Here is a 17,131-nt window from a genome sequence, read left to right as displayed (position 1 = left end):
AACAAACGGTCAAAGTATAGATAACTAGCAGGGTTGGGAGAACAAACGGTCAAAGTATAGATAACTAGCAGGGTTGATGAGAACAAACGGTCAAAGTATAGATAACTAGCAGGGTTGATGAGAACAAACGGTCAAAGTATAGATAACTAGCAGGGTTGATGAGAACAAACGGTCAAAGTATAGATAACTAGCAGGGTTGGGGAGAACAAACGGTCAAAGTATAGATAACTAGCAGGGTTGGGGAGAACAAACGGTCAAAGTATAGATAACTAGCAGGGTTGGGGAGAACAAACGGTCATAGTATAGATAACTAGCAGGGTTGGGGAGAACAAACGGTCAAAGTATAGATAACTAGCAGGGTTGGGGAGAACAAACGGTCATAGTATAGATAACTAGCAGGGTTGGGGAGAACAAACGGTCATAGTATAGATAACTAGCAGGGTTGGTGAGAACAAACGGTCAAAGTATAGATAACTAGCAGGGTTGATGAGAACAAACAGTCAAAGTATAGATAACTAGCAGGGTTGATGAGAACAAACGGTCATAGTATAGATAACTAGCAGGGTTGATGAGAACAAACGGTCAAAGTATAGATAACTAGCAGGGTTGATGAGAACAAACGGTCATAGTATAGATAACTAGCAGGGTTGATGAGAACAAACGGTCAAAGTATAGATAACTGAGCAGGGTTGAGCAGGGTTGAGAACAAACGGTCAAAGTATAGATAACTAGCAGGGTTGGGGAGAACAAACGGTCAAAGTATAGATAACTAGCAGGGTTGGGGAGAACAAACGGTCATAGTATAGATAACTAGCAGGGTTGATGAGAACAAACGGTCAAAGTATAGATAACTAGCAGGGTTGATGAGAACAAACGGTCAAAGTATAGATAACTAGCAGGGTTGATGAGAACAAACGGTCAAAGTATAGATAACTAGCAGGGTTGATGAGAACAAAGCGGTTCAAAGTATAGATAACTAGCAGGGTTGATGAGAACAAACGGTCAAAGTATAGATAACTAGCAGGGTTGATGAGAACAAACGGTCAAAGTATAGATAACTAGCAGGGTTGATGAGAACAAACGGTCAATAGTATAGATAACTAGCAGGGTTGATGAGAACAAACGGTCAAAGTATAGATAACTAGCAGGGTTGATGAGAACAAACGGTCAAAGTATAGATAACTAGCACGGGGTTGGTTGAGAACAAACGGTCAAAGTATAGATAACTAGCAGGGTTGATGAGAACAAACGGTCAAAGTATAGATAACTAGCAGGGTTGGGGAGAACAAACGGTCAAAGTATAGATAACTAGCAGGGTTGGGGAGAACAAACGGTCATAGTATAGATAACTAGCAGGGTTGATGAGAACAAACGGTCAAAGTATAGATAACTAGCAGGGTTGATGAGAACAAACGGTCAAAGTATAGATAACTAGCAGGGTTGATGAGAACAAACGGTCAAAGTATAGATAACTAGCAGGGTTGATGAGAACAAACGGTCAAAGTATAGATAACTAGCAGGGTTGATGAGAACAAACGGTCATAGTATAGATAACTAGCAGGGTTGATGAGAACAAACGGTCAAAGTATAGATAACTAGCAGGGTTTGGGAGAACAAACGGGGGAGAACAAACGGTCAAAGTATAGATAACTAGCAGGGTTGGGGAGAACAAACGGTCAAAGTATAGATAACTAGCAGGGTTGTGAGAACAAAGCGGTCAAAGTATAGATAACTAGCAGGGTTGGGGAGAACAAACGGTCATAGTATAGATAACTAGCAGGGTTGGGGAGAACAAACGGTCAAAGTATAGATAACTAGCAGGGTTGGGGAGAACAAACGGTCAAAGTATAGATAACTAGCAGGGTTGGGGAGAACAAACGGTCAAAGTATAGATAACTAGCAGGGTTGGGGAGAACAAACGGTCATAGTATAGATAACTAGCAGGGTTGGGGAGAACAAACGGTCAAAGTATAGATAACTAGCAGGGTTGGGGAGAACAAACGGTCAAAGTATAGATAACTAGCAGGGTTGATGAGAACAAACGGTCAAAGTATAGATAACTAGCAGGGTTGATGAGAACAAACGGTCAAAGTATAGATAACTAGCAGGGTTGGGGAGAACAAACGGTCATAGTATAAATAACTAGCAGGGTTGGGGAGAACAAACGGTCAAAGTATAGATAACTAGCAGGGTTGGGGAGAACAAACGGTCATAGTATAGATAACTAGCAGGGTTGGGGAGAACAAACGGTCAAAGTATAGATAACTAGCAGGGTTGGGGAGAACAAACGGTCAAAGTATAGATAACTAGCAGGGTTGGTGAGAACAAACGGTCATAGTATAGATAACTAGCAGGGTTGGGGAAAACAAACAGTCAAAGTATAGATAACTAGCAGGGTTGGGGAGAACAAACGGTCAAAGTATAGATAACTAGCAGGGTTGGGGAGAACAAACGGTCATAGTATAGATAACTAGCAGGGTTGGGGAGAACAAACGGTCAAAGTATAGATAACTAGCAGGGTTGGGGAGAACAAACGGTCAAAGTATAGATAACTAGCAGGGTTGGGGAGAACAAACGGTCATAGTATAGATAACTAGCAGGGTTGGGGAGTACCGGGGGACATTTAGAAAGTAATCTACCCAACCCGGCTAACTTGCATACTAACAGAAAAACGAGTGCTTTTAATGTCCTCGGCATCATCTGAAGTAGTCTGCCGAGGTCCAACGCTGATGTTCCAGGGAAGTTGGTGTTGCATATTTGGAAGGCGTTAAACTAACCTTCACGCCAAACACCTTGACGTGGAAGCTCTCTATCGGCGCAGGGCCGTTGGGTGTTTTGACGTACAGGGGGTCTCCGGCCATCCCTACGTGAACTGTGACCTGAAAGTGGTTCTTTTTCTGACACACGAAGGACTCGTCAGCTGTGGAGTAGTTGAAACCTTTATCGGTGTCCACATGGTAACCGGGGGAAGGGCTGTGGAGAGACGATAGAGCGAGCTACACTGAGTGACAAAACATTAGGAACACCTGCTCTTTCCATGACATAGACTGACCAGGTGAAAGAAGCTATGATCCCTTATTGATGTCACCTGTTAAATCCACTTCAATCAGTGTAGATGAAGGGGAGGAGACGTGTTTAAGAAGGAGTTTTATTTAAGCCTTGAGACAGTTGAGACATGGAAGATGTTTGTGTCAGAGGGTGGAGGGGCAAGACAAAATATTAAAGAGCCTTTGAACAGGGTAGCCCTTAACTGTGGTATATTGGCAATGTACCACAAACCTATGAGATGCCTTTTTGCTATTTTAAACTGATTACCAACGTAATTAGAATAGTAAAAATACATGTTGTGTCATACGGTCTGATATACCACAGCTTTCAGCCAATCAGCATTCAGGGCTCAAAGCAGTCCCTTAAAAGAATGTAGCGTTAGTTAAATAGCCTTTGAGTTTAGAGACTAAGACAGGCAGTTTAAAAGGCATGAGCCTTGGTGAAGAGTGAGGGAACGTCAAGAAGGACACTCACAGGATGTCATAGTTACTGTTGTAGAGCGGTGTCCACAGCCCAGGCTGGTAGCGATCCCAGGTGAGGAGCTGATAGGTCCCCATCCCAGAGCTGCTCTCTGTGGCCCCGTCACTGTCATAGGACGGGACGTCACCGCCTCCCCTCTCAGAGCCCCCTGCTATAGGAACAGCCGCTAAATGGTTCTGTACCTCAAGGGGTTCTGTTCGTCTTCTCTTCCTACAGTCAGGCAATATAAGCCCGTGGAGGAAGAGGAGGAGGAAGAGGAGAGGAGGGAACTGTTAAAACATTCATATCCCGTTGAAGTAAAACATATTTTGACTGTCATTCTCAAACTGATATGTACTGTACGGTAGTTTAGTAGTTTATGTACCCATATGTACTGTTGGGTAGTTTATGTGCTGTACGGTAGTTTAGTAGTTTATGTACCCATATGTACTGTTGGGTAGTTTATGTGCTGTACGGTAGTTTAGTAGTTTATGTGCTGTCCGGTAGTTTAGTAGTTTATGTGCTGTCCGGTAGTTTAGTAGTTTATGTGCTGTCCGGTAGTTTATGTGCTGTCGGGTAGTTTAGTAGTTTATGTGCCGTCCGGTAGTTTAGTAGTGTATGTGCTGGCTGGTAGTTTAGTGGTTTATGTACCCATATGTACGGTAGTTTAGTAGTTTATGTACCCATATGTACTGTACGGTAGTTTAGTCAGCTGTGGGAGGCAGGTATGAATATCCTGGTGCTGTACGGTAGTTTAGTAGTTTATGTACCCATATGTACTGTTGGGTAGTTTATGTGCTGTACGGTAGTTTAGTAGTTTATGTGCTGTCCGGTAGTTTAGTAGTTTATGTGCTGTCCGGTAGTTTAGTAGTTTATGTGCTGTCCGGTAGTTTATGTGCTGTCCGGTAGTTTAGTAGTTTATGTGCTGTCGGGTAGTTTAGTAGTTTATGTGCCGTCCGGTAGTTTAGTAGTGTATGTGCTGGCTGGTAGTTTAGTGGTTTATGTACCCATATGTACGGTAGTTTAGTAGTTTATGTACCCATATGTACTGTACGGTAGTTTAGTCATTTATGTACCCATATGTACGGTAGTTTGGTAGTTTATGTACTTTACGGTAGTTTAGTCGTTTATGTACTGTACGGTATTTTAGTAGTTTATGTACCCATGTGTACTGTACAGTAGTTTAGTAGTTTATGTGCTGTATGGTAGTTTAGTAGTTTATGTACCCATATGTACTGTACAGTAGTTTAGGTAGTTTATGTACTGTACTGTAGTTTAGTAGTTTATGTACCCATATGTACTGTACAGTAGTTTAGTAGTTTATGTACCCATATGTACTGTACGGTAGTTTAGTAGTTTATGTACCCATATGTACTGTAGTTTAGTAGTTTATTTACCCATATGTACTGTACGGTAGTTTAGTAGTGTATGTACTGTACGGTAGTTTAGTAGTGTATTTGCTGTACGGTAGTTTAGTAGTTTATGTGCTGTACGGTAGTTTAGTAGTGTATGTGCTGTACGGTAGTTTAGTAGTTTATGTGCTGTACGGTAGTTTAGTAGTTTATGTTTACACCCATGCTGTACGGTAGTTTAGTAGTTTATGTGCTGTACGGTAGTTTAGTAGTGTATGTGCTGTACGGTAGTTTAGTAGTTTATGTGCTGTACGGTAGTTTAGTAGTTTATGTGCTGTACGGTAGTTTAGTAGTTTATGTGCTGTACGGTAGTTTAGTAGTTTATGTGCTGTACGGTAGTTTAGTAGTTTATGTACTGTACGGTAGTTTAGTAGTTTATGTACTGTACGGTAGTTTATGTACTGTACGGTAGTTTATGTACTGTACGGTAGTTTAGTAGTTTATGTACTGTACGGTAGTTTAGTAGTTTATGTACTGTACGGTAGTTTATGTACTGTACGGTAGTTTATGTACTGTACGGTAGTTTAGTAGTTTATGTACTGTACGGTAGTTTATGTACTGTACGGTAGTTTATGTACTGTACGGTAGTTTAGTAGTTTATGTACTGTACGGTAGTTTAGTAGTTTATGTGCTGTACGGTAGTTTAGTAGTTTATGTACTGTACGGTAGTTTAGTAGTGTATGTGCTGTACGGTAGTTTATGTGCTGTACGGTAGTTTAGTAGTTTATGTACTGTACGGTAGTTTAGTAGTGTATGTGCTGTACGGTAGTTTATGTGCTGTACGGTAGTTTAGTAGTTTATGTGCTGTACGGTAGTTTAGTAGTTTATGTGCTGTACGGTAGTTTAGTAGTTTATGTGCTGTACGGTAGTTTAGTAGTTTATGTGCTGTACGGTAGTTTAGTAGTTTATGTGCTGTACGGTAGTTTAGTAGTTTATGTGCTGTACGGTAGTTTAGTAGTTTATGTGCTGTACGGTAGTTTAGTAGTTTATGTGCTGTACGGTAGTTTAGTAGTTTATGTGCTGTACGGTAGTTTAGTAGTTTATGTGCTGTACGGTAGTTTATGTGCTGTACGGTAGTTTAGTAGTTTATGTGCTGTCCGGTAGTTTATGTGCTGTACGGTAGTTTAGTAGTTTATGTGCTGTACGGTAGTTTAGTAGTAGTTCTCACCCTGTGTATTGACCAGCTGTGGGAGGCAGGTATGAATATCCTGGTTCTGAAGGGCATCCAGACACAGGTAGTAGGCAGGATGAGGGCAGCCCGAGGCCTGGGGCTAGGTATGGGGCTTGGCCTGGAGGTAGTTCTGGGACCGGGGGTGCGTTGGCCCTGGGGTAGCTGTCTGCCAGGCCTTGGCGTGGAGGAGGCTGATGCTGCTGGAGAGCCTTGTGGTGGACAGGCGGTGTGGGGGCAGTGTTAGACTGTATATAGCTCTCCCCTGGGCTCAGGTAGTGGGGGTGGTGGAGGGGGGGGTTGTGGGGCAGTGAGCCTGGACATGTGCCTGCCTTGGTGTAAGAGTTAGTCAGCCCCTGGTGGTATGGCAGTCCTGGCTGTGGTGGGGGTTGTGGTGCCAGCTCTTTATATCGGCATGATGAGGCTGGAGGACGTGTCACTGTCTGGAAGACTTCCTGGTAGCCGTAGCTCAAGTCTAGGTTAGGAACAGGGCAAAGGAAGTCATATCATTCATTAAAATAGGAACATTTTATTATTATGATATGGTTGTACTGTTTGTAACACTTGGCATTAACAGAGATTCCTATCAACCGTTGTTGATAAAGTATTGCCAATAAAGGAAGAGGTTTCATTATCACAGTGGCTCACCTGGTATTTGCGGAGGTGAACACGGTTCTGAACCAGAATCTGGTGGTGACTCTGGTAACATGCTAGGAAGACAAAGACACAGTCAGACACGGCCCTCCAAAGACACAGTCAGACACAGCCCTCCAAAGACACAGTCAGACATGGCCCTCCAAAGACACAGTCAGACACGGCCCTCCAAAGACACAGTCAGACACGGCCCTCCAAAGACACAGTCAGACACGGCCCTCCAAAGTCACAGTCAGACATGGCCCTCCAAAGACACAGTCACAGTCAGACACGGCCCTACAAAGACACAGTCAGACACGGCCCTACAAAGACACAGTCAGACATGGCCCTCCAAAGACACAGTCACAGTCAGACACGGCCCTACAAAGACACAGTCAGACATGGCCCTCCAAAGAGACAGTCAGACACGGCCCTCCAAAGACACAGTGAGACATGGCCCTCCAAAGACACAGTCAGACACGGCCCTCCAAAGACACAGTCAGACACGGCCCTCCAAAGACACAGCAGGTACAGTGTAGGGCAGGAACAAATGCCTGCAGAACCAGTAGGTCTCCAGGAGGAGGGTTGGCCACCCCAGCTCTAGGATTGTGCCGTTGTGTTGTAAACACTTATGTGTGTCGTCCATTCCATTTAACACAGCTGCTGTGTTTATGGGTGGTAGATGGACTAAGAACATGGATGCTTACCAGGTATTAGATGGTCCTGGAAACAGATTTACCCTCAGGTACAATAAAGTAAACATGGATGCTTACAATGTTGGGTCCATGTCGTTGCTGAGGTACTGTTCCAGTATGCTGGTGTCCACCACAGCACTCTCCAGGACCCCACTCATATCCTGGCATCCTGGAAACACACACACTTTTCATTACAATTCACAAGTGTCTCATTCTGGTTCACAGTCTCTCTCTAAATCTTGCTCCCTCTCTCTCGCTCTAAATCTTGCTCCCTCTCTCGCTCTAAATCTTGCTCCCTCTCTCGCTCTAAATCTTGCTCCCTCTCTCTCTCTAAATCTTGCTCCCTCTCGCTCTCTAAATCTTGCTCCCTCTCGCTCTCTAAATCTTGCTCCCTCTCGCTCTCTAAATCTTGCTCCCTCTCTCTCTCTCTCTAAATCTTGCTCCCTCCCTCTCTCTAAATCTTGCTCCCTCTCTCTAAATCTTGCTCCCTCTCTCTCTCTCTAAATCTTGCTCCCTCTCTCTCTCTAAATCTTGCTCCCTCTCTCTCTCTAAATCTTGCTCCTTCTCTCTCTCTAAATCTTGCTCCCTCTCTCTCTCTAAATCTTGCTCCCTCTCTCTCTAAATCTTGCTCCCTCTCTCTCTAAATCTTGCTACTCTCTCTCTAAATCTTGCTCCCTCTAAATCTTGCTCCCTCTCTCTCTCTAAATCTTGCTCCCTCTCTCTCTCTAAATCTTGCTCCCTCTCTCTCTCTAAATCTTGCTGTCTTCCCCTCTCTTTCTCTCTAAATCTTTCTCTCTAAATCTCTCTCTAAATCTTGCTCCCTCTCTCTCACTCAAGATCTTGCTCTCTCTCTCTCCCCTACAAAGCATGAATCTGCCAAGGTTATAGGTCACCAGGTGAAACTAACCCATCGTTAATATCAGTATGTAACCATGACAGCGTATCAGAGTGTGGTCCATCACCTACAGGCTTGCTATAGCCTGCCCTATACATGGCTCCCTGTACTGTAGGAGATCACTGTTATCAGCCAGGACACAGCTCTCATAGAGGCTCCCTGTACTGTAGGAGACAGTAGTAATCACTGTTATCAGCCAGGACACAGCTCTCATAGAGGCTCCCTGTACTGTAGGAGACAGTAGTGATCACTGTTATCAGCCAGGACACAGCTCTCATAGAGGCTCCCTGTACTGTAGGAGACAGTAGTAATCACTGTTATCAGCCAGGACACAGCTCTCATAGAGGCTCCCTGTACTGTAGGAGACAGTAGTAATCACTGCTATCAGCCAGGACACAGCTCTCATAGAGGCTCCCTGTACTGTAGGAGACAGTAGTAATCACTGTTATCAGCCAGGACACAGCTCTCATAGAGGCTCCCTGTACTGTAGGAGACAGTAGTAATCACTGTTATCAGCCAGGACACAGCTCTCATAGAGGCTCCTGTACTGTAGGAGACAGTAGTAATCACTGTTATCAGCCAGGACACAGCTCTCATAGAGGCTCCCTGTACTGTAGGAGACAGTAGTAATCACTGTTATCAGCCAGGACACAGCTCTCATAGAGGCTCCCTGTACTGTAGGAGACAGTAGTAATCACTGTTATCAGCCAGGACACAGCTCTCATAGAGGCTCCCTGTACTGTAGGAGACAGTAGTAATCACTGTTATCAGCCAGGACACAGCTCTCATAGAGGCTCCCTGTACTGTAAGAGACAGTAGTAATCACTGCTATCAGCCAGAAAAGAGGCAGGTCGCTAGAAGAAATGACTGCTCAGTGTGTGCTGTGGTTGATGTCCCAGTCCTGCTGTGCATCTACTGTGTGTACACTCCCCTACATATTACATGTAGGCAGAAGCTTAGTATCTGGTTCCATATATACTGCTTAAATACACCAGAGGTGAATTTGTCCAAATACTTATGACCCCTTCAAATCAAATCTTTATTAGTCACATGCTCCGTATACAACAGGTACCCTTACAGTGAAATGCTTACTTACGAGCCGAAAACCAACAGTGCAGTTTCAAAAAAGAAAATACTGGGGGGGACAAGATACATAAAGCACATTTATTTCTAAAATCCTCAAAATAAAAAAAGGTGACATTCTGTACTGTTGCTTCATATAAAACATTTGAACTCAAATCCAAAATGCTGGAGTTTAGAGCCAAATGAAATGTTTTAGCTTCACTGTCCAAAGGCATCAGTAGGGGAGTCTATGTCTACGGAGAGCTCACCTCAGAGCCATATACAGCCTGTATATACATGTACACACACAGTACTGGCTGGGCTCTGCTTCCAACACATCAGTGTAGTGACTAGGACAGGACACATATTATGGACAAGACCTGGGTAAAATACATACCTAGCAGACATACCTAGCATACCAAATACATACCTAGCGAAACCAAATACATACCTAGCGAAACCAAATACATACCTAGCATACCAAATACATACCTAGCATACCAAATACATACCTAGCATACCAAATACATACCTAGCATACCAAATACATACCTAGCATACCAAATACATACCCAGCATACCAAATACATACCTAGCATACCAAATACATACCTAGCATACCAAATACATACCAAATACATACCTAGCATACCAAATACATACCTAGCATACCAAATACATACCTAGCATACCAAATACATACCTAGCATACCAAATACATACCTAGCATACCAAGTACATACCTAGCATACCAAATACATACCTAGCATACCAAATACATACCAAATACATACCTAGCATACCAAATACATACCTAGCATACCAAATACATACCTAGCATACCAAATACATACCTAGCATACCAAATACATACCAAATACATACCTAGCATATCAAATACATACCTAGCATACCAAATACATACCAAATACATACCTAGCATACCAAATACATACTTAGCATGTACCCAAGTTAAATGCAAGGAGACATTTTACAGTCACAAACACTCACGCAACAAACAAAGACCTGAACTTAAAAAACATTTTTTAAAGTTCTTTAAAGAATGTCCTACTAGCTTGTCCCTGAGAGTGATGTGTTCGGCCTTGATCTAATTACTGTGTGACTGATTGTGGGACAGGTGGCCTTGATCTAATTACTGTGTGACTGATTGTGGGACAGGTGGCCTTGAGCTGCCCATGACGTCAGAGCTCTGCTGCACCTGTGTAGATACGGGGCTGGGAAGTGTCTCTGGTCTGCTAACTCTATGACCGTATTTTAATTGTCATAAGCATCTTATCTGTCCTCGTATGCTGTCCATTTTTAGCCTACAAAACGTGAAATAACTGGCTCCTTTGAACTTTAACTCCTGATATGGAATGTGTGAGTAGGGAAGAGGACCAAGCTTTCGTAGAACTATCAACACAGAACCGGGATCTTTTATTTCAGCTCTTGTGACCAACACTTTACATTTATATGTGTTTTCAGTATATATGGTCAGTCACCGGCTTCATTAGGAAATGTGTTGATGATGTTGTACCCACAATAACAATCCGGACAAACCCCCAACCAGACACCCTGGATGAACGGAGATATCCGTACAATGCAGAAGCCCGTACTGCAGCATTCAATGTCAAGCAGAACGGATCCCGATGACTCTGTGGGGCGCTGCACGGCTCGCAGGTACGAGCTCTGCAAATCCATTAGGGACGCAAAAACACAACACAGCCTCAAACTTGAATTGATGTTCCACAACTCAGACTCACAACGCATGTGGCAAGGACCACAGACTATCACAGACTACAAAAGGCAAATCCAGCTGTGTGGTGCCCACCGAAGCTCCCAGCTGAGTTGAACACATTCTGTTCTTGCTTCGAGGCAGACAATAGCGAGACAATCCGCAAAGATTCTCGCTGCTCCAGACAACCAGGAAGTCTCTCGCTGATTCAGACAACCAGGAAGTCTCTCGCTCCTCCAGACAACCAGGAAGTCTCTCGCTGATTCAGACAACCAGGAAGTCTCTCGCTGATTCAGACAACCAGGAAGTCTCTCGCTCCTCCAGACAACCAGGAAGTCTCTCGCTCCTCCAGACAACCAGGAAGTCTCTCGCTCCTCCAGACAACCAGGAAGTCTCTCGCTCCTCCAGACAACCAGGAAGTCTCTCGCTCCTCCAGACAACCAGGAAGTCTCTCGCTCCTCCAGACAACCAGGAAGTCTCTCGCTGCTCCAGACAACCAGGAAGTCTCTCGCTCCTCCAGACAACCAGGTGCTTTCACTCTGAGGCTGATGTGAGGAAAACTCTCAAAAAAAGAGTGAATACTCCCCATCTTCAGAGTGTGTGCTGACCAGCTAGTCTTCACTGACATCTTCAACCTGTCCCTGTCCCAGGCTGTAGTCCCCACCTGCTTTAAGGAGACCACCATCGTCCCAGTGCCTGGGACATTTGGCATGCCCAAATGTCTATCGCCCCGTCATGCTCACCTCAGTCCTCATGAAGTGCCCGGAGAGGCTTGTCATGGCCCACATCAAGGCCAGCATGTCAGGCCCACTGGACCCACTTACATCTGGAAAGAGGAACACCTATGTGAGAATGCTGTTCATTGACTACAGTTCAGCATTCAACACTGTTGTTCCTCCAAGCTCAGCACCAAACTCAGAGCCCTGGGTCAGGACACCAAACTCAGAGCCCTGGGTCAGGACACCAAGCTCTGCAACTGGATCCTGGACTTCCTGGCGGGCAGACCACAGGCTGTGAGGATTGGCAACATGTCATCCTCCACACTGACTCAACACAGGGCCCCCCCCAGGGGCGTGTCCCCAGTCCTCTGCTGTACTTCCGGGTCACCCATGACTGTGTGGCTTTACACCACACCAACTCCATCATCTAGTCTCCACGACGACACCACGGTTGTAGGCCTGATAACCTACCAAGAACAACGAATCAGCCTATAGGGAGGTGGTAAGCAGAGGAGGGAACATGCCCCGATCCACATCAGCGGGACTGTGGTAGAGAGAGTCACACGTTTTTAGTTCCTCGGCATCCACATCACAAAGTACTTATCATGGACAAACAACACCACCACTCTTGTCAAGAGGGCACAACAGCGTCTCTACTTCCTAAGGCGGCTGAAGAAATTCGGCATGCTAACTAACCCGGGTCCTCTCCAAATACAACCACTGCACCATCGAGAGCATCCTGACTGATTACATCACGGCCAAGTATGGGAATTGCTCTGTCCACGACTACACACACATCACAACTGCTGCTACCTGACTGTTACTACACTGCTCAGTTTATACACTGCCCCTCCCATCCCCCCTTCTCCAATACACCTGGAAATATAGATCTACAAATTGTGCCTTCCTTTATTATACTTAATAAGCAACAAAAAATATATATATTCTACTGAGACATTTATCTTCAAATTCTTATTTTATATTATTTCTTGTTGTTGTTGCATTGTTTTAGAAGGAACCTACAAGTAAGCATTTCATTGGATGATGCATGTACGGGATATGCGTAGTATACGACTAATAAAAAACTTTAAACTTGACAGTGGACCAATCTAGCCAAACGACTATCTATTTCTCAATTGAAACCGCCTCACAACATGACCTATTAACTCATCTAACTGTAGTAACTCACAACATGACCTATTAACTCATCTAACTGTAGTACCTCACAACGTGACCTATTAACTCATCTAACTGTAGTAACTCACAACGTGACCTATTAACTCATCTAACTGTAGTAACTCACAACATGACCTATTAACTCATCTAACTGTAGTACCTCACAACGTGACCTATTAACTCATCTAACTGTAGTAACTCACAACGTGACCTATTAACTCATCTAACTGTTGTAACTCACAACATGACCTATTAACTCATCTAACTGTTGTAACTCACAACATGACCTATTAACTCATGTAACAACTCACAACATGACCTATTAACTCATCTAACTGTAGTAACTCACAACATGACCTATTAACTCATCTAACTGTAGTACCTCACAACGTGACCTATTAACTCATCTAACTGTAGTAACTCACAACGTGACCTATTAACTCATCTAACTGTTGTAACTCACAACATGACCTATTAACTCATCTAACTGTTGTAACTCACAACATGACCTATTAACTCATGTAACAACTCACAACATGACCTATTAACTCATCTAACTGTAGTAACTCACAACATGACCTATTAACTCATCTAACTGTAATAACTCACAACATGACCTATTAACTCATCTAACTGTAATAACTCACAACATGACCTATTAACTCATCTAACTCACAACATGACCTATTAACTCATCTAACTGTAGTAACTCACAACATGACCTATTAACTCATCTAACTGTAGTAACTCACAACATGACCTATTAACTCATCTAACTGTAGTAACTCACAACATGACCTATTAACTCATCTAACTGTTGTAACTCACAACGTGACCTATTAACTCATCTAACTGTAGTAACTCACAACATGACCTACTAACTCATCTAACTGTAATAACTCACAACATGACCTATTAACTCATCTAACTGTAATAACTCACAACATGACCTATTAACTCATCTAACTGTAATAACTCACAACATGACCTATTAACTCATCTAACTGTAATAACTCACAACATGACCTATTAACTCATCTAACTCACAACATGACCTATTAACTCATCTAACTGTAGTAACTCACAACATGACCTTTTAACTCATCTAACTGTGGTAACTTTGGGAAGATTAACTTTGGGTGATCGTTACACCTGACGGGTGATCGTTACACCTGACGGGTGATCGTTACACCTGACGGGTGATCGTTACACCTGACGGGTGATCGTTACACCTGACGGGTGATCGTTACACCTGACGGGTGATCGTTACACCTTGACGGGTGATCGTTACACCTGACGGGTGATCGTTACACCTGACGGGTGATCGTTACACCTGACGGGTGATTGTTACACCTGACGGGTGATCATTTGACTGTTCTGAAAGGTTAGAGACATCGAATCAGAGCCTTTCTCCCTCTCTCTCTCCCCCCAGGACCCCCTCTCTTTCTCTCTGTCTCCCCCCACCCCCTCTCCCCCAGGACCCCTCGCTCTCTCCCCCACCCCTCGCCACCCTCCCCCCTCTCCAACCCCCCACCCTCTCTCCTCCACTCCACCCCACCCTCTCTCCCTCTCCAACCCCCCACCCTCTCTCCTCCACTCCACCCCACCCTCTCTCCCTCTCTCACCCCCCTCTCTCTCCTCCACCCCACCCCACCCTCTCCTCCCCTCTCTCTCTCTCTCTCTCTTCTCCCCGTCCCTCTCTCTCTCTTCTCCCCGTCCCTCTCGCTCTTCTCCCGTCCCCTCTCTCTCTCTTCTCCCCGTCCTCTCTCTCTCTTTCTCCCCGTCCCCTCTCTCTCTCTTCTCCCCGTCCCTCTCTCTCTCTTCTCCCCCGTCCCTCTCTCTCTTCTCCCCGTCCCTCTCTCTCTCTTCTCCCGTCCCTCTCTCTCTCTTCTCCCCGTCCCTCTCTCTCTCTTCTCCCCCTCTCTCCCTCTTCTCCCCCCTCTCTCCCTCTTCTCCCGTCCCCCTCTCTCTCTTCTCCCCGTCCCTCTCTCTCTTCTCCCCGTCCCTCTCTCTCTTCTCCCCGTCCCTCTCTCTCTCTTCTCCCCCCTCTCTCCCTCTTCTCCCCCCCCTCTCTCCCCTCTCTCTTCTCCCCGTCCCTCTCTCACACTCATATTGATAATTCTGTCCAAACCCTGAGAGCTTTAGCCACTTCATATTTCTGTTAAAAGGCCTTTGACATTAATGTTGTGGGATCAGCTAAGACACCTCAGGAACAACACTACTTCCCCTAAGGATTATGTGTTGAAAAACACACACTCATAATTCCATACACACTCACTCACTCACTCACACACCAGAGGAGGCTGGTGGGAGGAGGTTTAGGAGGATGGGCTCATTGTAATGGCTGGAATGGAATTAGTGCAACGGAGTCAAACATGTGGTTTCTATGTGTTTGATACCGTTCCATTTATTCCATTCCAGCCATTACAATGAGCCCATCCTCCTAAAGTACCTCCCACCAGCTTCCTCTGACTCGCACAACCCTCTCTCACACACACACACACTAGGGAATAGGGTGCTGTTTTGGGACACAACTATAGAATGTCTTACCGTCAAAGAACTGCTGCAGCGCTTCATTCTCTCCCAGAACATCAACGGGCACCGGGAGTCCTCCGGGGGGCTCCATGGTGATCAGCTGCCTGAGATACACAACTGTTATTGGGGATGAAACAGTAGGCAAGGCCTAGGCTTGAGCACTGTGTAGGCCCAAGCATGTTCATGAGGAGGTAAACACACAGACTGTACAAAATGGAAGAAACCCCTTCACCAAGGCCAACCTAATCTTGTTCAGGCTTGCATGGTAGGCTTTGAATGTAACTCCAGACTCTTAGAAAATTGGAGGCTCTGCTATTTCTGTCAGGAAAACATTCTGCCCTAGGTCAAACTATTTCTGTCAGGAAAACATACGGTCCTAGGTCAAACTATTTCTGTCAGGAAAACATACGGTCCTAGGTCAAACTATTTCTGTCAGGAAAACATACTGGCCTAGGTCAAACTATTTCTGTCAGGAAAACATACTGGCCGAGCTAAAACTATTTCTGTCAGGAAAACATACTGCCCTAGGTCAAACTATTTCTGTCAGGAAAACATACTGCCCTAGGTCAAACTATTTCTGTCAGGAAAACATAATGCCCTAGGTCAAACTATTTCTGTCAGGAAAACATACTGCCCTAGGTCAAACTATTTCTGTCAGGAAAACATACTGTCCTAGGTCAAACTATTTCTGTCAGGAAAACATACTGGCCGAGCTAAAACTATTTCTGTCAGGAAAACATACTGCCCTAGGTCAAACTATTTCTGTCAGGAAAACCTAGTGGCCTAACTGAAAGTCAACCTGCCATGGAGTAAACTAACTGTCCGTATCCCCTGGTAACAGTTTCATAAAGCTGCTCTACACCTGACATGGAGTAAACTAACTGTCCGTATCCCCTGGTAACAGTTTCATAAAGCTGCTCTACACCTGACATGGAGTAAACTAACTGTCCGTATCCCCTGGTAACAGTTTCATAAAGCTGCTCTACACCTGACATGGAGTAAACTAACTGTCCGTATCCCCTGGTAACAGTTTCATAAAGCTGTTCTTCACCTGACATGGAGTAAACTAACTGTCCGTATCCCCTGGTAACAGTTTCATAAAGCTGCTCTTCACCTGACATGGAGTAAACTAACTGTCCGTATCCCCTGGTAACAGTTTCATAAAGCTGCTCTTCACCTGACATGGAGTAAACTAACTGTCCGTATCCCCTGGTAACAGTTTCATAAAGCTGCTCTTCACCTGACATGGAGTAAACTAACTGTCCGTATCCCCTAAAGCTGTCACCTGACATGGAGTTTCATAAAGCTGCTCTTCACCTGACATGGAGTAAACTAACTGTCCGTATCCCCTGGTAACAGTTTCATAAAGCTGTTCTTCACTGACATGTAAACTAACGTATCCCCTGGTAACAGTAAAGCTGCTCTACCTGACATGGAGTAAACTAACTGTCCGTATCCCCTGGTAACAGTTTCATAAAGCTGCTCTACACCTGACATGGAGTAAACTAACTGTCCGTATCCCCTGGTAACAGTTTCATAAAGCTGCTCTACACCTGACATGGAGTAAAAACTAACTGTCCGTATCCCCTGGTAA

The 17,131-nt window shown here is 44.6% G+C and overlaps 1 protein-coding gene across 1 annotated transcript in view; it reads right to left on the bottom strand.

Moving 5' to 3' along the window:
• Positions 1-15,658, bottom strand: part of LOC115120070 (myelin regulatory factor-like protein) — a 56,812-nt gene extending 41,154 nt beyond the window's left edge. The window contains exons 1-6 of the mRNA XM_065021312.1: positions 15,553-15,658; positions 7,494-7,584; positions 6,736-6,797; positions 6,088-6,562; positions 3,523-3,738; positions 2,778-2,973 (exon numbers count right to left, since the gene is read on the bottom strand). Coding sequence (XP_064877384.1) covers positions 2,778-2,973; positions 3,523-3,738; positions 6,088-6,562; positions 6,736-6,797; positions 7,494-7,584; positions 15,553-15,628 — 1,116 coding nt within the window. The 5' untranslated portion in view covers positions 15,629-15,658. The remainder of the gene's footprint in view (positions 1-2,777; positions 2,974-3,522; positions 3,739-6,087; positions 6,563-6,735; positions 6,798-7,493; positions 7,585-15,552) is intronic.
• Between the last annotated feature and the right edge of the window lie 1,473 nt (positions 15,659-17,131).

The sequence above is a fragment of the Oncorhynchus nerka genome, linkage group LG8 (genome assembly GCF_034236695.1).
Source record: "Oncorhynchus nerka isolate Pitt River linkage group LG8, Oner_Uvic_2.0, whole genome shotgun sequence".
Classification (NCBI taxonomy): Eukaryota; Metazoa; Chordata; class Actinopteri; order Salmoniformes; family Salmonidae; genus Oncorhynchus; species Oncorhynchus nerka.
Note: the sequence above shows the minus strand (reverse complement) of the source record. Positions and strands in the feature narration are given on the sequence as shown.